The 21874-nt window shown below is 50.2% G+C and overlaps 1 protein-coding gene across 1 annotated transcript; it reads right to left on the bottom strand.

Moving 5' to 3' along the window:
• Positions 1-203: 203 nt before the first annotated feature.
• Positions 204-2352, bottom strand: LOC125539214 (GATA transcription factor 5-like). The gene is made up of 3 exons (XM_048702593.1): positions 2027-2352; positions 1526-1825; positions 204-1419 (listed from the first exon to the last, which is right to left on the bottom strand). The coding sequence occupies exons 1-3, from the start codon at positions 2192-2194 to the stop codon at positions 589-591; spliced, it is 1299 nt and encodes a 432-aa protein (XP_048558550.1). The 5' UTR covers positions 2195-2352; the 3' UTR covers positions 204-588.
• Between the last annotated feature and the right edge of the window lie 19522 nt (positions 2353-21874).

The raw sequence follows: 21874 nt of genomic DNA, 5'->3' as shown, positions 1-21874 counted from the left end.
CGCTGTCCCAAGCCCTCAACTGTCTGCTCTGCTCCTAAAACTAAGCATGCATCATGCTGTTACATGTGACAACACCATGTGATGTATCCAAGGGTGCACGCATCGGGCACCCGCTTGGTTCGCCGGTGCGTTGCTCTCTTCTCGTCTCTCCTCTTTTCCTTCACCCCAAAGGGAAAGGTTCTTGGTTTCTTCAACCCTGATGATGGTAAAAGCTAAGCACCGCCATTGATTTACACTACACTAGCAAACACATGCTAGCTCATAGAAAAACTCCTTGGGACAAAGCTGGAAATAAAGTTCTGCGCTAGTGCTGCACTGCTGCTGCTGTAGCAGTACTTAGTACCCTAACAAGCTAATGAAGGTGATGGAGTTGGAGGGGCCGAATTCCTAAAACCTAACATGACCTAAACCTGCTGGACTCTAATTAATCTCCAAACGGTACTACTCGGGTGATGATCATGATGATGATGATACTAGCAGAGAAATGGAAGAAAAAGGGTTCGAGTACGGTAGTACAAAGACTGATACGGGCGGGAAAATGTACAGCCACCGCGGACGGAGTGGCCAGCCAGCCAGCCAGCGAGCGAGCTAGAACGACGCCACGGCGGGCGCGGGGGCGGTGACTGTGAGCGGGCCGTCCTCCTTCTTGCGCCTCATCTCGAGCACCTTGCGGTGGGAGTTGGAGTGGACGCTGCTCACGTACGTCGGGCTGCACGCCGGGCGGTACTCGGGGAGCAGCCGGCCGGACTTGTAGCGCACGCCGCACGCGTTGCACAGCGTCTTGGCGCCCTCCGGCCCCGCGCGCCACTGCGGGGTCTTCTGCACGCCGCAGTGGCTGCAGCGCCGGTCGCTCTGGGTGGCCTCCGTGGCGCTGGACGGGTGGGCGGGGAGGTTCTTGGGCTTGCGCCCGCGCTTCTTGGCCTTCTGCTTGCTGCTCTTGCCGTGCTTGGACTTCTTGGCCGGCGGCGGCAGGATGTTGTACTCCTCCATGAGCTCCGAGGCGCCGAAGTGCGGCGTGTCCAGCAGGAAGTAGGGCGAGAAGGACGCCGACGAGGAGCAGGAGGAGGTGGTGGTGGTCGACGAGGACGAGGTGGAGTCCGGCGCGGGGCCCGAGAGCGACCACCCCGACGCCCGAGAGCGCTTGCTGCGCTTCGCCTTGACCGGAACCAGCGCCTCCGTGGACAGCGCGCATATGGTCGGAGTCCGCATAGGGTCGGACATGGACGGCAGAGCGCGGTACGCTCCATCCTGCGGGTGCCGCTGCGGTAGCGGGTGTCGCTGGGGTAGCCGGTGCTGCGGCGGGCGTGGCGCCAACGAGGCCATCATCGACGCGGGCGGCGCCGGCTGCGGGGGCAGCTCGGAGAGCGAGTCGTCCATGATACGGGACACCCACTCGAGCTCCTCCTCGACGTCATGCGCCTGCGGAAACACACAGCAAGGCAGGAAGAAATAATTAATTTCACCACGTACGACAAAAGCCTGGAAAAAGCCGCGAGAAGCGGTCAAAGTTGCCTTGAAACCTCACCGGCAGGTCAACAATCTCCGGCGCGGGCGGCGCCGGAGGGGCGAGCTCATACGACACGACGGGCTGGTTGGGCCCGTCGTTCAACTTCTCCTCCTTCACGTCGGCGGCCGGAGCCTCCTCGGGCTCGTCGGCGCCGTCCTTATCCGGCTCGCAAAACTCCTCAAGGTCCAGCAGGTCCTCGACGGAGAAGCCGTCCCGCTCGGCGAAGCCCCAGGCCGCCGGCGCCTCGGCGGCGGCGGCGGCCTCGTCGGGCGTCTCCTCCTGGCGGCTACTGCCCTTGAGGGCGTCCATCCTCTCGTCCTTCACGCCCCAACATACAGAGGAAAATCATAAATTCCCGGAACCAAGAACCACAAGTTGAGAGAAAGAGAAAGAACGCTCGTTTCCTTCCTTCCACTCCGAAAAAAACTTACAACAAAAAAGAAAAATCAACAAAAGATTCTCTCTCTATCTATCTCTATCTCTATCTCTCTCGCCCCCGTAATCCCCCTCCCTCCTTACCAGAGAGCTGTGGTGGTGCGCGTAGGACGGCATGGCCGAGGGGCGAAGGGTGGTCGCGGCGGCGGCGGCGGCGGCGGCGGGGCTGGCGTTTGAGGCGAAGGGGAGAGGGTCGGGGGAAGCGGAGGCGGAGAAGGCAAGGGAAGAAGGGGTGAGCGTTTGGTGGAGCATTGAATGGCTGCCAAAGTCCGTGGGCACAACAAATGCGAGCAGTGTCGCCTCACGCCCCTCCCCTTTCTCGCATTTCACTCCACCTCCGGCTTCCCTCCTCCCGCACTCCAAATTTTTCGTCTCGTCCGCTCCTTTTCTTTGGCCTTTGGTGCTCCCCCCGAACCGTTTCTATCTTTATTTTTATGTCTCCACCTCGCTACTATCTTCTCGGTATCGGTCGACTCGCCTACTCATTTTTTTTCTACTGTGTGTGTAGACCCTGGCCTTCGAACTCATCCTCTTTATAAAAATCTTCTTTATAAAAAAGGAAGAAACGGAGGCGGAAAAGAAGGGTGACGCTACCGGTAACAGCGCAGCGGTCTCGTCGTCTCTGTGTTTTCCACCGCCCCGCGTCGTCGTGATTGTCGTGCTGCGTGGGCGACGAGACGACGGGGTGGTTCCGTTCTTCTCTTCGGGGCCTGTGGGTGGGTTAAGGTAAAGTGGGTGAGCGATTAGTGGCCGCCGGGGGACACGTGGTGGGCCAGCCGCGATGCCTTCCCTCCGGTCCGAGCGAAAATCATAAATGGCGTCATTTTTGAAACGCGAGTGCGGAAAGGTTCGAATTGGATTTGGGCGCCCTTTGAATTCCTTCGATCCGCGCCGGATATGCTGACGCTCCCTGCATATCTTTTCTTCTCTCCTTTTTTTTTTCATTTTCGTGCTGTGGACACGCGGGCCTACAACTGTAAATATGATGTATCTTTTTTTTTTCTGTTGCGGGTAAATATGTTGTATCGTATCGTACCCATGTGTACAAAGATATGCTGCATTCATACAAATCTTGGAGGAGTACACACTTGTGTGTATGCATGCACTAAAAAAGGTGTGACTATGGTGGAGCAGCATGTATATCGTCCATTCACTTTAAACTGATGACGATTTCCTGTATACCGGCGCAGAATACAGGCAGCTTCCACTTTTGACAAATAATTATGCTACTCCAAGATTTGCAAAATAGTGGTTGGTTGGTGCTCCAACAGTGAACGATATTTATATTGTCTATACTCATTTAAAACCATTGGCGTTTTTAATACGATGGCACAAAAATGTGGCACGCATCAACCATCTACAAAACAATGGTACTATCTATTGGGTTTGATAGTAGTACGAAAGCCGCGTAGAAAGTGTGTCTATCTATTGGGTTTTTGTTGATTAACGTCAAGATTATGTGCATAGTGCTTTATCAAACATTTCATGGTTTGGTCCCTCTATGATTGGACTGCATCAATGATGACCACTAAAAACTGAGAAAAGCCAACATAGGCACTAATAGTAAAATTTTCATAGGTTTTTAGTGGGCCAATTTCTACATTCAGTCCAAAAATGCAGCTACTACATTAAATTAAACAAGATCATTACACTTAAATCTATGGGCGGTTTATTGTCAAATTTGTAATCAATCTCGAGTGCTCTCGTGAAAATATCTCTATTCTCGAAAATTTCGCATTTGCAGGTTGGTTGGTACCTCTGAACCTGGTGAGAAACCGTAACAGTGGGACTGAAACTCACGACCTTAGTTCACGAAATTGCCTTACTCTAGTTTGCTTCACACGGGTGGGCTCTTAAAGCTGGTACCTTCGAGCCGGCAGTGGCGGGGCTTGGAAGAAATCTCGGGAGGGGGGAGCTAGAAAAAGAAACAAGTATGGAATCATACAAATACAACCAGTTAGATATTGCAAATATGGAGAAACTTAGAAGTATACTGATCTTGTCCATATTTGCTTAGAAAGTACATTTCTTGTGTTAATTATATATAACCTATTGTCAAGTCTGAGGGGGATTTACCAGATAAAACAACTCCGGATGTCGAGTGCTCTTAATTAATTGAAATTTTTTGCTATCATGGCCACGGAATCGTAATAACAAGTAAAGTAAACACTAAGGTTTTGGAATATTTCTCGATATGTTCTCATTTCACAGCTTCAACTTATGTGGCTTACAACTCTCAGATGGGGAGTTATAGTTAACTAAAAGTAAACATGATTAGCCTGAAGTGAAACGCAGCGAACCTTTACCAGATGATGAACGATAGCCATAAGATCTCATGGATGTATCTCGGTCGTTCAATCTTCATAAAGAGCCCTCGAATCTTATCTGGCTTAACAGGATAACCCCCCTGCCCATAAAGATCATATTCAGTTTCGAAATCTGACAATGATCTCCCCTAAGCCAACACTTGCCCCCGAGTAGTTCAATCAAGGAACCACTCTTTGATGGTCCATTTAGAAAAATCCAAAAATATCTTTTTAATGAAGTTGGCATCTTCCCAAGAAGTTTCATCTAGAGCTAAGTTAGGCCATTGTATCAGCTATTCTATGACCTACACTTTGTTTCTTTGTAGAGATCTTGTTTTCATCATCTGTATTGGTTCAGTTCTATTTTTTTTCATCGATTCCAATGAGTGGCAGTTGTTGGTTATGAAGAACATGTGAACCTTGATGTCTTCTGAGCCGACCTACATGGGAAACCGGGTGAATCTTAATATCTTGCTTAAAAAACAGGATATTTTTGTCAGGATATTTTTTTCATTCTCTCTTAAGCTTGCTTCAAACCGTGCTCCAGTTTATTCGGAGTTTGTTGGTTGTCTTGGAAGAAGTTTTTAGCATCATAATATGTAGGCCTAGGCACTACTACTTCACTGGCCGGGGGCATATCCATATAGGGTTTGAAAGGGGGATACCTTAGGCAGAAGTATGACAGGAAGTGTTGTACAACCACTCTGCAAATGATTGTTAGCCAGCCCATTTATGGAATTCTTGGGAAGACATACCCTTCAGGTAAATTCCAAACATTTGATTCACCCTCTCTGGTTGCCCATCTGTCTGTGGGTGGTAATTTGTACTGGGCTTGAGTTGCACGTTCATGGCTATGAGCACTGAGCACTCCTTGCCACATATTACTTTTGATTTTGTAAATATTCTACCTCTATCAGTGATGATGCTTGTTGGGGGATGTCACTTGAAGACACCCTTAATGAATGCTTGTGCAACAGTGTGAATGGGGTAGGGGTGGGTAGGACCACAAAATTAACATATTTTATGTATCTATCCACGGTGACCAATATGGCATCTTTACATGATCCTCTAGGCAATCCTTCAATAACATCCTTTGTGATCTTAGACCAAGCTTGTTTAGGAGGAGGAATTTGTTCATAGTAGACCTGGGTATTGACAATGTTGAACTTTTCCTCTCTATCAAATTGCACATTCAGTAAGAAAGTTCTGCACTTGCTTCTTTATTCCAGGTCAGTAAAAGACCAACTTTAATCTTTGTTAATTAGCTATCATACCAGAATGTACACCAATGGAAGAAGCATGAAAGGATTATATGATTTGTGCTACTTGTGAGCTGCGTTGGGATTTCCTCAAAGAGGAGAGGATGATGCGGTACAGTAGAGATAAGTAATTCCCTCAGTTAAGAACCAAGGTTATCAATCCAGTAGGAGAACCACGCAACACCTCGTTAGCAGTACCTACACACAAAATAAAAAAATACTTGCACCCAACACTCAGCGGTTAATTGCAAGGATCAAATCTCGCAGTGATAGATAGATAATTAAAACACAAAATAAAATAAACAAAGAAAAACTGCAGCAAGATATTTTTTGATTTAAATATATGATAAAAAGTAGATCCGGGGGCCATAATTTTCACTAGAGGCTTCTCTCTTGAAAATAGCATATGGTGGGTAAACAAATTAGTGCTGGGCAATTGATAGAAAAGCAAATAATCATGATGACATCCAAGGCAATGATCATGTATAAAGGCATCACGTCTGAGACAAGTAGACTGACTCCTCCATGCATCTACTACTATTACTCCACACATCAATCGCTATCCAGCATGCATCTAGAGTATTAAGTTCATAAAGAACGGAGTAACTCCTTAAGCAAGATGACATGATGTAGACAAAGTAAACCCATGTATGAATAAACTTCATCTTTTTATCCTTAATGGGAACGACAAAAATACGTGTTATGTCCCTTTCTGTCACTGGGATTGAGCACCGCAAGATCGAACCCATCACGATGCACCTCTCCCATTGCAAGAAAAATCAATCTATTTGGCCAAACCAAATCAATATATCAAAGAGAAATACAAAGCTATAACTATCATGCATAAAAGAGTTCACAAAAGACTCAAATAATTTTCATGGATAATCTAATCATAAACTCACAATTCATCGGATCCGAACAAACACACCGCAGAAAGTCATTACATCAAATAGATCTCCAAGAACATTCAGGAGAACATTGTATTGAAGATCAAAGAGAGAAGAAGCCATTTAGCTACTAACTATGGATCCGTAGGTCTGTGGTAAACTACTCACACATCATCATAAGGGCAACAAGGTTGATGTAAATTCCCTCCGTGGTCGATTCCCCCTCCGGCAGAGTACCGGAGAAGGCCTCCTGATGGGATCTCGTGAGAATAGAAACTTGCGGCGGCGGTAAATGTATTTTGGATGCCTCTCTGATGTCAGGGGAATTTTTGAAAATTTATAGAGGCGGGATTAGGTCAAGAGGTGCCACGAGGGGCCCACAAGCATGGGGGCATCCCCCTGGGGCACGCCTCCTGAGCTTGTCGCTCCCTCGTGGCTCGTCAGGTCTTCTCCCGAACATTCTAGGGTCTCTTCTGGTCCAGAAAAAATTAATCCATTTTTTTTCTCCCTTTGGAGTCTATTTGATATTGATTTCCTGGAAAGCCGAAAACAAGCAAAAAAACAGCAACTGGCACTGGGCCCTAGGTTAATAGGTTAGTCCCAAAAAATGATATATAATTGCATATAAAACATCCAAGATTGATACTATAATAGCATGGAACAATAAAAAAAATTATAGATACATTGGAGGTGTATCAAGAATCCCCAAGCTTAATTCTTGCTCGTCCTCGAGTATGTAAATGATAAAAACAGAATTTTTGATGTGGAATGCTACTATCATGTTCATCATGTGATTTCTCTTTATGGAATGAATATTAAGTTCCAAATGATTGATAACAGTTGTCTATAGTTTGACATAAAGAACAATAATAATAAGGTATACTAACAAACAATCATGTCTTTCAAAATATCCACGCTAAAGAAAGTTATCCCTACAAAATCATATAGTCTTGTTGTCGGTGTCAAAACCGGCGGATCTCGGGTAGGGGGTCCCGAACTGTGCGTCTAAGGCGGATGGTAACAGGAGGCATGGGACACGAAGTTTTACCCAGGTTGGGCCCTCTTGATGGAGGTAAAACCCTACGTCCTGCTTGATTAATATTGATGATATGGGTAGTACAAGAGTAGATCTACCACGAGATCAGAGAGGCTAAACCCTAGAAGCTAGCCTATGGTATGATTGTATGTTGTAGTTGTTGTCCTACGGACTAAAACCCTCCGGTTTATATAGACACCGGAGAGGGTTAGGGTTACACAAGGTCGGTTACAAAAGGAGGAGATATCCATATTCGTACTGCCTAGCTTACCTTCCACACCAAGTAGAGTCCCATCCGGACACGAGACGAAGTCTTCAATCTTATATCTTCATAGTCTAACAGTCCGACCAAAGGATATAGTCCGGCTGTCCGGAGACCCCCTAATCCAGGACTCCCTCAGTAGCCCCTCAACTAGGCTTTCAATGACGATGAGTCCGGCACGCAGTATTGTCTTCGGCATTGCAAGGCGGGTTCCTCCTCCGAATACATCACAGAAGAATTTGCATACAAGGATAGTGTCCGGCCCTGCAAAATAAGTTCCACATACCACCGCAGAGAGAATAATATTTCCACAGATCTAATTTGCTGACTTGTTTTGGCAACACGACATTATGTCATGGCCCAGTGATTATTCGAACCATTTCCTTCAACTAGCCCCGCACATAACGCGAGGCGGTTTTTGACACGTCTTGTCAAAGCAGAGATCGTGTCCCCTTATCATGGGATTCTCATCAATACGGGTGTGGGTAACCCAACCGCGCCATCGATTACAGCGCTTGGGGGATAAGCGAGTTTTACCAGGCTAGTGAGAATGCTTAGTTTCGTCCGCTCATATAAAGGGATAAGGATTCACCTTTTCATCCGCGCCTTCTTCCTCCTTTGCTCATCCATTTTCACGCACTCGAGCTCCAACACCCAAGTCCACATCCTTTCCCTCAACCTTCTCCAAACATGTCCGGAGCGGGAGGCAAACGGATGGCTTCCTCTGTTACGGAGGGTCATATCAAGAAGCTGCGCAGAGCCGAATACTTAGCCGCGAATATCGCGCATCGGCTGCCCGCCGTGGGGCAGATCGTCCCTACCCGGAACCTCCCGAGAGGGTAGTTTTCCTCCACCACTTCCTCCGCGGACTGGGGTTTTCCCCTACATCCATTCGTCCGTGGTCTCATGTTCTACTATGGGCTGGACTTTCATGATCTGGCCCCGAACTCCGTCCTCAACATTTCGACGTTCATCGTCGTGTGTGAGGCTTTCCTCCGCATCCGGCCCCACTTCGGCCTATGGTTAAAGACCCTCAATATCAAGCCGAAGGTGGTGGGAGGTCAACAAGAGGAATGCGGTGGAGCCATGGTGGGCAAGATGCCCAATGTTATATGGCTTGAAGGCTCCTTTGTGGAGACCATAAAGGGGTGGCAATCGGCGTGGTTCTACATCACCGAGCCACGCGACGCCAAATGGGTGGCGGCCCCCGAGTTTCAATCCGGATTCCCTACACGGCTCACTTCCTGGAAAGAGAAGGGCTTGTCGTGGGGTTCATCGGTGGAGCTAGATGGACTCCAGAAATGTATCCGGAGTATGGCGAGCAAGAAGCTCAAGCTCGTCAACATAGTCTAGGTCATGCTCATCAGTCGGATCCTCCCGTGTCAACAACGGGGTTTTAACTTGTGGGAGTTCGACCCGGCCCAGCACCAGACTCTGAGCGAGCTCTTCGATACGACGCACAAGGACGCCTGGAAGGTGCTGTTCGAGGGCGCCGAGGTCCCTCCTTCTCTCGCCGAGGACCGCGGGCTAAGCGCAAAGCGCCTAGCGCGTTCGGTGAGTTCAATATATCCCGTAGGATATTTATTTCACCTAGCTTAATCATGTGCGGGGTCTGATCTCCATGCCTTTGACAGGACTGGGTGGAGACATCAGAGCAGATTAACTGTCCGGCCCCTTTGCCCGAAGACACTGCGGGCGCTCTCCTGACGGAGATGCTGACTTCGGCTCCTTACAAGGTGCCGGAGAATACCAAGAAGGCCAAGGGAACCCGAAAGAGTTCCCGGCGCCAGGCGTCATCGGACAAACCGTCCGATGACTCTGTGGCGCACTCCTCCCTGAAGACGAGGAGGAAGGAGAAGATGCTCCCCCTCCAGTTGGGGGAGACAAGAAAAGGAAGGCCGCCCCAACTGGGGAGGCCGGAGGGTCCAAGAAGGGAAGGACTCTCCTTCCGGACAGTTCCACCACCGTCACCGAAGGCAAAGACGAGTGGTTACCCAGGGCCAAGCCCCTGGGGAGGTCGTAAGTATTCGGACACCAGAGTAACTCATAGTATCCTTTTGCGCACCGCTTCCCCTAACGCCGAATATGATTATGCAGGCCGCCACGAGCCAGTATCGATGTATCGTCGGACGGCTCCCTGGGCTCGTCGGATATGGATAGCGATCCACTTCCGACCGCCACCTCCCCTTGCCCTGTGGACGATGCCGAGGTATTGTCTCAAGAGGCACCGAATCGAGGGGAGACGGTCCCGGAGGCGCCTCAAGGCGACCTTACAAACTCCGGGAGCAGAGGGGACAAGGCCCCCGAGGGCTCCGAGTTCGGCCCTCAGCCGAACACCGCGCCGGAACCTCCCGCGGTTCCGGATTCGGGCAGGCGGCCTCCTTCCAAGAGGGGCAAGGCGCATGTGCCGGTGACCTCTGTCCATCTAGAGGCACCGGACAATCTGTTGGGAGCGCTTCGCAGCGCTTCCATCGACGAGGAGCACCGTACTATTATGAGTGCGGTGGTCCAGAAGGTTCAGTCCGCCAAGAGCGGATTGACTGAAGCCTGTGCCAGCCTTCTAACAGGCTTTGAGGTAAGTGTTAAAATATAGGAAAAATATTACCGCATACACAGTAGCCCCTGATGCTCTGTTCGGTGTTCACAAAGAAAAGCCGAACAGAGGATCAAACAATATCGCAGGAGTCTAATTTAAGTATGTCAATATGCATATGCAGGCTTCGCTGCTGGCCTCAGCCGCACTGACTGCGGAGGTCGCCTCATTGAAGCAGGACCTCGAGGGGTCCAAGAAAGAGCTCGGCCTTGCCAAGAGGAAGCTCGAGGAGAAAAAGGGTAAGTAATACCCTGTCTATAGATATGTATATATAAAAGAAGACGTGATTGCAAAATGACAGGATCATCGTATATTTGCCAGGGGCCACGACTGAGGTGGCGACCCTGAAGCAAGCGCTAACCAAGGCCGAAGATAAAGTGGCCTAGGAGCGCACCGAGCGGGAAAAGTAAGAGGCTCGTGTGGGCGAGGTGCAGCAAGAGCTCCAGGCTCTCGTGACGAAGCACGAGGCGTTGGAGCTTGACTCGAAGACGCGAGAGTCTGAGCTTGCCGCGGCCCTCGAGAGCGCAAAAAGTGCCAAGGCCGATGCCCAAAAGGCCCTCCAGGAGATTGACGCGATGACGAAAATAGCGGCGGGTAAGGCATTCTATATGCAAAACAAGCATGTGAAAGTAAATTACTTGTTACTTACCCGAATCCGGAGCTCTCCAAGAGCATTCGCAGATTTGCCCCGCTGCGTGTCGGATGCCGCATAGTTTTACTAGGCCGAGGAGGGGAGCTCAACGGAGAAGCTGTTCTGGTCTCAATATACTGGGACCGAACACCCGGTGCCCATGAGCGACCAGCTAAAGCAGCTGGTCGAGCTACATAAAGCGGCCGAACAGGCCATGAAGGGCTTTATAGTCCGGCTGTGGCCTGGCGACGCCCTTCCGAACAGCTACTTTGGCCTGGTGAGGCGGCTTGTGGACGCCTGCCCACGGCTGGAGGTCGTCAAGCGGTCTGTCTGCATCGTAGGTGCACGCCAGGCTTTCGCCCGCGTGAAGGTGCAATGGGCCAAGCTAGACGCCGTGAAGCTGATCAAGGAGGGACCGTCGCAGGGCAAGGAGCATCGCACCCCCAAAATTTATTTTGAGGGTGTCCTGTAGCGTGCCCGTCTTGTAGCGGACGAATGTTCAAAGGATGTAATATTTGAGTAAACTTGCTCGTGTGATCCTGTATGCTGAAAACTTGTTTCATATGCGCTATGCAATGCTTGTTTGAATTTAAAATATTACCTTCTGTTTGGCTGTTTATCCAATCTGAGAGATGGCTAGTCCTCGGCTTCTGCCCCCATGCCGCGAGTGCTGGGGTGTTCGGGATAAACCTGAGCACTCTTGTTCCCATGTTTGGGTCCTTCGAGGGAGGTGCTCAGCATAGCGAACAAGGCAACCAGACTAATAATGCTTTATCACTCTCACTTAGCCATAGAATTCTATAATTTTAAATTTTGGCGAAGCCCCTGGTATTCGGAAGGCCGAATTTGGGGCGCGATACACGCCTTTAAGCCGGACAGGACCGGCTCATCGCTCTAAGCGGCATAAGTCTTTAGGGACTCGAAACCTCGCCGAACAGCGACCAACCTCTCGCCTTATCATGACAGTCAGTTTTAGCTTTCTCTACTAAGGTGCTTAGCCCAGCAGAACCGGGGCACAATCGCAGTAGTTCTCCTAGCGCTACCTTAGCTGATAGAGCGGAACGTAAGGTACCAAAACATAGGAGCCGGGCAAACCCAACATTTGACCAAAGACATGATTCAGAGCTGATGCATATAATGCTATAAGTACGGGGTGCCGCACTTGTGAAAGTGTTTGGACTTCTCACACCGCATTGTGGGGTACTTAAGCCCCTGGTGTATTAGCCGTACCAAAGTGTACGATTGCAAGGCGTCATTAAGGAACACATATATAAAAAAGAAGAATGCAATAATAGTCTTAATGCTATGCATTGTTTATTCAAATAGATGCGTTAAAGTAGGATGATACAGATAGTGTGATAAGCAAAGAGTAGGACTATGTCCCTTCCAAGGGCAAGCTGAGGAATAGTATTAAAGCAAATATTTCACTCGTTATCGTAATCCACCTGGTAGTTCCGTGGTGTGACGTAGCTTTTTGCCTCCTTGGTTGCTGCATCATGTGTTCGGCAATCATGCTGCCGGACAGGGTTTCTAGAGATTAAAGTCCCAAAAGAGAAAAATAACAGAGCGGGAAGCCCCTAGTGCGGTTTAGGCCGCCTCTTGGGGCGTGCCGTAGTTGTGCCCCCCTCCCCACCCGTGCCCATGGTATTTTTAATGCGTAATTATGTACGTGTGGCACGGATTTCGCCGCTTGGCTGGGACTAGGGTGGGGGACGGATTGCTACGCGAGCTCAGATCGTGCCAGGCGGTCTAGTTGCCGATTACTCCGAGCGCGCTTGAAGGTGTCCGGGTCTTGAAACGCCGAACTGGTGGATTGCCTTGAGAGGCTGCTTTGTGCTTCTGCTGCGAGGGCCGAAGTGTGCTCCTCCGTTCGGAGAGAGCGCTCTGTGTTTCCATTAACTGTAATAACCCCACGAGGTCCTGGCATCTTGAGCTTGAGGTATGCATAATGCGGCACCGCATTGAATCTCGCAAATGCGGTTCGCCCGAGCAGTGCATGATAACCACTGCGGAACGGGACTATATCGAAGATTAATTCTTCGCTTCGGAAGTTATCCGGGGATCCGAAGACCACTTACAGTGTAATTAAGCCTGTGCAATGGGCCTCTACACCTGGAATGACGCCTTTAAAGGTCGTTTTTGTGGGTTTGATCCTTGAGGGGTCTATACCCATTTTGCGCACCGTGTCCTGATAAAGCAGGTTCAGGCTACTGCCGCCATTCATAAGGACTCGAGTGAGGTGAAATCCGTCAATGATTGGGTCTAGGACCAGTGCGGCAAATCCGCCATGACGGATACTAGTGGGGTGGTCCCTGCGATCGAAGGTGATCGGACAGGAGGACCATGGGTTGAACTTTGGGGTGACTGGCTCCAACGCATATACGTCCCTGAGCGCACGCTTCCGCTCCCTCTTGGGGATGTGGGTTGCGTATATCATGTTCACCGTCCGCACTTGTGGGGGGAACCTCTTCTGTCCTCCGGTGTTCGGCTACCAGGGCTCTTCCTCGTCATCGCTATGTGGCCCCTTATCTTTATCTTCGGCAATTAACTTGCCGGCCTGCTTGAACACCCAACAATTCCTGTTGGTGTGGTTGGCTGGCTTGTCGGGGGTGCCGTGTATTTGACACGAGCGATCGAGTATACGGTCCAAACTGGACGGACCCGGAGTGCTTCTTTTGAATGCCTTTTTCCGCTGACTGGGTTTAGAGCCTTTGAATCCGGCATTGACTGCCGTATCTTCAGTATTATCGCTGTTGTTGTGGCGCTTATGCTTATTGCGACGTGACCTGCTATTGCCGTCCTTGGTATCCGAAGTACCATGGTTCTTTGACATATTGTTACTGCGAGCCAGCCAGCTGTCTTCTCCCGCACAAAAGCGGGTCATGAGTGTCGTGAGGGCTGCCATAGATTTCGGCTTTTCCTGACCATGGTGCCGGGCTAGCCACTCGTCGTGAATGTTGTGTTTGAAAGCTGCTAAGGCCTCTGCATCGGGACAATCGATGATTTGATTTTTCTTTGTTAGGAATTGAGTCCAGAATTGCCTGGCCGATTCTTCTGGCTGCTGAATTATGTGTCTTAAGTCATCGACATCTGGTGGTCGCACATAAGTGCCCTGAAAGTTGTCGAGGAATGCGGCTTCCAGGTCTTCCCAACAGCTAATGGACTCTGCTGGCAAGCTGTTAAGCCAATGCTGCGCTGGTCCTTTGAGCTTTAGTGGGAGGTATTTGATGGCGTGTAAGTCATCGCCGCGGGCCATGTGGATGTGGAGGAGGAAATCCTCGATGCATACCGCAGGATCTGTTGTGCCATCGTATGATTCAATATTTACGGGTTTGAAACCCTCTGGGATTTGATGATCCATTACTTCGTCTGTGAAGCATAGGGGGTGTGCGGCGCCTCTGTATTGGGCTATATCGCGACGCAGCTCAAATGGGTCTTGCCCGCTGTGTTCGGCCCGACCGGATTTACTTTTACTGTATCCGACATGACGTTTATCGTCTCGCATAGTGGCGCGCCCCCGTGATCCGTAGATCGATCTTGCATGTTTTGCTTTGTCCTCCAATACGTCTTGCAGGTTTGGTGTGTTTCCCCATGCTTTTTTATTTGAATGGCGTCGGGGTGCGGGCTGAGTTTTTGGCTGGAATGCCTCTCTGTCATGGCCACGAGGTGGCCGATCAGCCGCGTCATACGCTTCTTCCTCCAGTCGAGGTAGCAACCTGCATTTTGGGCAACTCTTGGAGGGGCGCTCGAGTTTATATTCCTCGGCCGCGAGGACTTCAGTCCATCTATCAGCTAGCAGATATTGATTAGCTTGAAGCTGCTGCTGCTTTTTCTTAAGGTTATTTGCCGTGGCCATAAGCCGGCGCTTGAAGCGCTCTTGTTCGACAGGATCCTATGGCACGGCGAATTCGTCATCGCCGAGGCTTGCCTCGTCTTCGGAGGGGGTCATGTAATTATCATCCTCTGCTTCTCCATCTGCCGCTCTCTCAAGAGGGCTGGCTCCTCCATCCTCCTGCTCTACTTGCTGGAGGGGATTGTTGTTATCTTCGGCACTATCCAGAGTGTTATTATCTCCTATGCCGGTATCACCACTTTTTCTTTGGCGGGACTTAGAGCGGCGCCGCTGACGTCGGCGCTTGGGTTGCTTTTTGGAGGGGTCATCCTCTGTTGTCTCATCGACATTGCCTTCTTTGGGTGTGTCCACCATGTATATATCGTATGATGAGGTGGCTGTCCAGTGCCCTGTGGGCAGTGGTTCATCTTCGCCTCCTGCATCGTCGTCCATGCCGTCGATCTCTTCGGAGTCGAAGTCGAGCATGTCGGTTAAGTCATCGACAGTGGCTACTAAGTGGGTGGTGGGTGGGCCGCGAGTTTCTTCGTCGTCCACATCCCAGTCCCGCCGGACATAGTTCGGCCAGGATCCTCCTGACAAGGAGAGAGACCTTAATGAGTTCAGTATGTCGCCGAAGGGCGAGTGCTGAAAGATATCCGTGGAGGTAAACTCCATGATCGGCGCCCAATCGGATTCGATAGGAACGGGCGCAGGCGGTTTGGAGTCTGTGCCCGGAGAGAGATCCAGCAGTTTGTCAACACGGCTCTCGTGCAAAGTAAGGTCGATGTTCAGCTCGATCGCCGATGAGGGTAAGGCCTCCGTGGCGGGGTCCATCCACCCGTCCATGGACGGCGCAATTGGCTCCGAATTGAGGGTCGAAGCGGCTGCCGGTGCGACCTCCTGAACATTGTCGGATGGTAGAGCTAAATCGTACTCATCATGACCGCGTGACGCACAAGGCAGAGGCTCGAATCCGTCGAAGATCAAGTCTCCGCGGATATCGGCCGTGTAGTTCAAGCTTCCAAACCTGACCTGATGGCCAGGGGCGTAGCTTTCAATCTGCTCTAGATGGCCAAGCGAATTGGCCCGCAGTGCAAAGCCGCCGAATCCAAAAATCTGTCCGGGGGGAAAAGTCTCACCCTAGACTGCATCACTAACGATGATAGAAGGAGCCATCAAGCCTAACGGCGACGACACAGAGGAACTCTCAATGAAAGCACCAATGTCGGTGTCAAAACCGGTGGATCTCGGGTAGGGGGTCCCGAATTGTGCGTCTAAGGCGGATGGTAACAGGAGGTAGGGGACATGAAGTTTTACCCAGGTTCGGGCCCTCTTGATGGAGGTAAAACCCTACGTCTTGCTTGATTAATATTGATGATATGGGTAGTACAAGAGTAGATCTACCACGAGATCAGAGAGGCTAAACCCTAGAAGCTAGCCTATGGTATGATTGTATGTTGTAGTTGTTGTCCTACGGACTAAAACCCTCCGGTTTATATAGACACCGGAGAGGGTTAGGGTCACATAAGGTCAGTTACAAAAGGAGAAGATATCCATATCCGTACTGCCTAGCTTACCTTCCACGCCAAGTAGAGTCCCATCCGGACACGAGGCGAAGTCTTCAATCTTGTATCTTCATAGTCTAACAGTCCGACCAAAGGATATAGTCCGGCTGTCCGGAGACCCCCTAACCCAGGACTCCCTCACCGAATCTTACTCTGATTTCATGGACTGGTTGAACATAACAAAGGGTTTTTGTTCCCAACAAAGGGGGGGGGGACTAACCGGTTATCTGTCGGAGTCAGAGTCGTTGCCGGAGTAGCTGTGGACCTCCGGCTCCGGCTGGGGAGGCACGACTGTCGGTGAGGGAGTCCTGGATTAGGGGGTCTCCTGACAGCCGGACTATATCCTTTAACCGGACTATTGGACTATGAAGATGCAAGATTGAAGACTTCATCTCGTGTCCGGATGGGACTCTACTTGGCATGAAAGGCAAGCTAGGCAATACGGATATGGATATCTCCTCCTTTGTAACCGACCTTGTGTAACCCTAACCCTCTCCAGTGTCTATATAAACCGGAGAGTTTTAGTCCGTAGGACACAACAACTACAACATACAATCATACCATAGGCTAGCTTCTAGGGTTTAGCCTCTCCGATCTCGTGGTAGATCTACTCTTGTACTACCCATATCATCAATATTAATCAAGCAGGACGTAGGGTTTTACCTCCATCAAGAGGGCCCGAACCTGGGTAAAACATCATGTTCCCTGCCTCCTGTTACCATCCGCCTTAGACTCACAGTTCGGGACCCCCTACCTGAGATCCACCGGTTTTGACACCGACATTGGTGCTTTCATTGAGAGTTCCTCTGTGTCGTCGCCGTTAGGCTTGATGGCTCCTACTATCATCGATGGCGATGCAGTCCGGGGTGAGACTTTTCTCCCCGGACAGATCTTCGTGTTCGGCCGCTTTGCACTGCGGGCCAATTCGCTTGGCCATCTGGAGCAGATTGAAAGTTACACCCCTGGCCACCACGTCAGGTTTGGAAGCTTAAACTACATGGCCGATATCCGTGGAGACTTGATCTTCGATGGATTCAAGCCCCTGCCTCGTGCATCACGCGGTCACGATGAGTACGATTTAGCTCTACCATCGGACAGTGTCCAGGAGATGGCATAGGCAGCCGCTCCGACCCTCAATTCGGAGCCAGGTGCGCCTTCCGCGGACGGGTGGATGGACCCCGCCACAGAAGCCCTACCCTTAGCGGCGATCGAGCCGAACATCGACCTTACCTTGCATGAGAGCCGTGTTGTTAAACTGCCGGATCCTTCTCCGGCCACGGACACCGAACCGCCTGCGCCCGTTCCTATCGAATCCGATTGGGCGCCGATCATGGAGTTTACCTCCATGGATATTTTTCAGCACTCGCCCTTTGGCGACATACTGAACTCATTAAGGTCTCTCTCCTTGTCAGGAGGATCCTGGCCGAACTATGTCCGGCAGGACTGGGATGCGGACGATGAAGAAATTCACGGCCCACCCACCACCCACTTAGTAGCCATTGTCGATCACTTAACCGACATGCTCGACTTCGACTCCGAAGACATCGACGGTATGGACGACGATGCGGGAGATGCAGAGGAACCACTACCCACAGGGCACTGGACGCCCACTTCACCACATGACGTATACATGGTGAACACACCAAAAAAAATGACGATGAGGAACGGAAGTACGCAACGAAGGGTTGTCCCCTCGAGAAGCTGTCAAAGCGGCGGCGTAAACGCCGCTCCAAATCTCGCCTCGACAGAAACAACGATCATACAGACCCAGCGTTAGAGCAGGGGGAACTATTGCTGGACCACGACAACACGAAGGCTCAAGCCGAACAACCTGACTCTGTCAAAGATAATAGTCTGGATGACCTCACACCGGACAGACACCCGGAGTAACAGAATGCCCGTCAAAGGCTTGTTGCCACCGCGAGGAGTCTAAAAAAGCAGAAGCAAAGACTCAAGGCTGCACAAGACACACTCGGAATCAGATGGAGCAAAGTACTCAACGCAACAGCGAAGTACAGCGGTAATCGCCCCGCCAAGAGCTACCCGAAGCGGAAGTTGCTACCCGAATTCGATGAGGAGGCCTTAGATCCCCCGCAACCAAAAATTAAAATGGCCACCTGGCCAGATGTAATACCCCAAGATCGGAGCTTCAGATGCCTTCCAGGGTTTTCGGGTTTCGTCGTGTGATTTGTTTGGTTCGTTGCATTTCATCCTTGCATCATGTGCATTGCATCATGTCATCTTGCAACCCATTTTAAAACTCACTAAATAAATTGCATGGATCTTCTGTCCATTTAAACCAAGGGAATTCACATGGTGATTCTCTTTAAAACATATCCTCTCGATATTTAGAGAGCTATAGTAAATATTTCCATTCGTTTGGATTTACCGCAAACACACTTGCAAAATATCCCAATGCCTTTGTCCCATGCATCATCTCCTTCTCTTTTCCTTCTAGTTCCTTTCTTTTGCAAGTGCCACTTTCCCCTTCTCTATTATTGTTCATTTTTTTCCTATAAATTCTCGACCATGCCTTCGACTCTCTGTCAAATTTCAGATCCTTTGGAGTTGTTTTTGGTTAGGTTCAAAAATGCCTCAAGTTTGAAATAAACTTGTTTTATTTTTCTACCTCTAAAGATATCCAAGGAAATTTTATCAAATAGAGTATAGTTCCAGGAGTTTGAGGATATTTTTATATCCGAATAACTTCTCTTCTAGCTCCTTGACCTTTTTCTTTTATTGAAACTATTTATTTATATAAACAGAGGGTAATGAAAAAAGAAAAAGGTTTTCCTGGACTGGGCCTCCCTAGGCAAATTTCCGCGCCGGTCTACCTGGTTCACCCGCACCCAGGCCGGCCTCCAAGGCCACTTCTCCTAAACCCGAGGCCCAGCCGCAGCCCACACCCCTCCTAACCCTAGCGCTGAGTGAACCCTCCTCTCTCTACCTGCATTCGATCCCCCTCTCCCTCTCGTCTTTCGCTCCAGCGCCGCCAAAGAGAGGAACGACCCCTCTCCTGATCCCATCTCACTCCCTCACCTCACTCGCCTCCCACGCACGCGCTCGCAGAGGCAGGAGACGATCCCCTCGCTCTTTCCTCCCCTTGTCTCCCTCTCCTCTCTTCCACATCGAACCAGGGGAGGAGCCCCAGCGCTCAATCCTCTCCAAGCCGTCACTGACGACCGAGCCTCTCCTAGCACGCCCCTGCATCGGTCCCTGCATCGGTCCCTGCGCCCTGCTGCCTACTAGAGTGTCATGCCGTCGCCGTTCATCTTCAACCGCGGGAGCGCAGTCCTCCTCCAACTCCGTCCCATGGCTGCCTCTGTCTGCATCGAGCAGCAGTAGCTCGTTGCTCAGCACGATGGCACCCACGCCCTCAAGCTCCTTCGCTAGCTTCGCCTTTCGCGCCACCATCGTCGTGGCCGCTCCGTGCTTCTCCGCTGAATGACGTCGCCGCCGGCGTGCTCTGCCAGGATCCGGTGGAACATGGTTTCCCCTGCGGCTCTGCCCCCCCGCCACGTTCTCGGAGCCGCGGCGCCCTGCTTGCGTCAAGCCGTTGCAGTCCCGCCGCGCTGCACCCCTGCCTTGTCTCGCTACATGGATCCGCGAGCCAGCACCAAGTCCAGCTTCGCCTTTTGACTGTTTCAACCTACCGCGTGGGCCCTGCGTCGCCTCTGCCAGCCATGTACTACTGCATGCATCCGCCAAGTACATGGATACGTCGAGTCCTCTCCTAATGTGTGTACAACTACTGAAGCACCGAAGTCCTAGGATACGCCAAGTCCGACTACCACCAACATGTACATCTACCGACGCCAAGATCGGGACCACCAAGTACCCCTCGGATCAGCAAGTTCGACTACCCCGACGATGCGGAAACGCCAAGTACCTCTATGGAAGACCTGAGCGCCTACGGACATGAACGACTACTATTGCCCAAAGAACCGCGGTTCACAAGCGTCGTGAATGACTACCGTTGAACGTGGATTCGTCAAGTTCCTCGATGACCATGTACCACTACCGCTTCGCGAACAAAAACAACTACTTCCTCACTGGGATGTGTACCACTACTTCCACTACCGTCGCGAGAATGTCTACTTCCACTACTTCCTCTATGCCGTCTTGACCCGTTCTGAAAATGCACGCTTCAAAGGTATAACCACCGAGACGACACCGTGAATGAATGCATGTGTGATGTATGAGATGCTCGTGCTTGCTCCATGCTCGAATTGTCGGTGCACGTTGCCCCTCTTTTGCCTTGTCACCATCGTCAACTCATGGGACACCCGGTATCTGGGAGTGCCCCACCATCTTTTGCACGCATCCGCATACTTCTCCTTTGCATCGGTATCTCAATCGAGTTACCGGAACCGGTACGTTGCCGTGGCACCATTTTTGTTATCGTTGCCGTGGCACCCCTTTCATTTCCGCCACGATGACAAATGCTTCATAATATGCTCTTGTTAACATTTTCATAAAAATTGCATAAACTTGCACATGTCATCCGCATCATGATAACCACATTTAAAATGGTTTTAATTGTTGTTTGCTTTAAATTGCTAATGCATATGGGGATTTACCGGATTCGTTGTTTGTTATATCCGGCCCCATTTAAAATTGTTTAGATGGTGTAGTTTTGTTATGCCTCACCTCTTGCCATGTTTAACAACGTTTAATATTGTTGGGTACCTAACCGAGATCGATCTAAATAACTTGAATGTGGTGTTTCATCAATGTGCAACGGAGTTGCATATTGAGCTCCACTTAATTTGTAGGGTTGTTTGTGCACTTTGCCATGCCATGCCTCATTAAACCGGACATGCATCATACTTGTTTGCGCATCATGTCATGCTTATGTGGTGGTTGTTTACTATGTTGTTTGCTTCTTTCCGGTGTTGCTTCTTCGGGTTGGTTCCGATAACGTTGCGTTTGTGAGGATCCGTTCGACTACGTCCGTTTGTCTTCTTCATGGACTCGTTCTTCTTCCTTGCGGGATTTCAGGCAAGATGACCATACCCTCGAAATCACTTCTATCTTTGCTTGCTAGTTGCTCGCTCTTTTACTATGCCTATGCTGCGATACCTACCACTTGCTTTTCATGCCTCCCATATTGTTGAGCCAAGCCTCTAACCCACCTTGTCCTAGCAAACCGTTGTTTGGCTATGTTACCGCTTTGCTCAGCCCCTCTTATAGCGTTGTTAGTTGCAGGTGAAGATTGAAGTTTGTTCCTTGTTGGAACATGGAGATGTTGTTCCTTGTTGGAACATGTTTACTTGTTGGGATATCACAATATCTCTTATTTAATTAATGCATCTATATACTTGGTAAAGGGTGGAAGGCTCGGCCTTATGCCTGGTGTTTTGTTCCACTCTTGCCGCCCTAGTTTCCGTCATATCGGTGTTATGTTCCCGGATTTTGTGTTCCTTACGCGGTTGGGTTATAATGGGAACCCCTTGACAGTTCGCTTTGAATAAAACTCCTCCAGCAAGGCCCAACATTGGTTTTACCATTTGCCACCTAGCCTTTTCTTTCCCTTGGGTCGGCTAGCCCAAGGGTCATCT

This window comes from Triticum urartu, chromosome 2 (assembly GCF_003073215.2).
Source record: "Triticum urartu cultivar G1812 chromosome 2, Tu2.1, whole genome shotgun sequence".
NCBI lineage: Eukaryota > Viridiplantae > Streptophyta > Magnoliopsida > Poales > Poaceae > Triticum > Triticum urartu.
The sequence above is the reverse complement of the archived record's forward strand: the minus strand, read 5'-3'. Positions and strand labels throughout refer to the sequence as shown.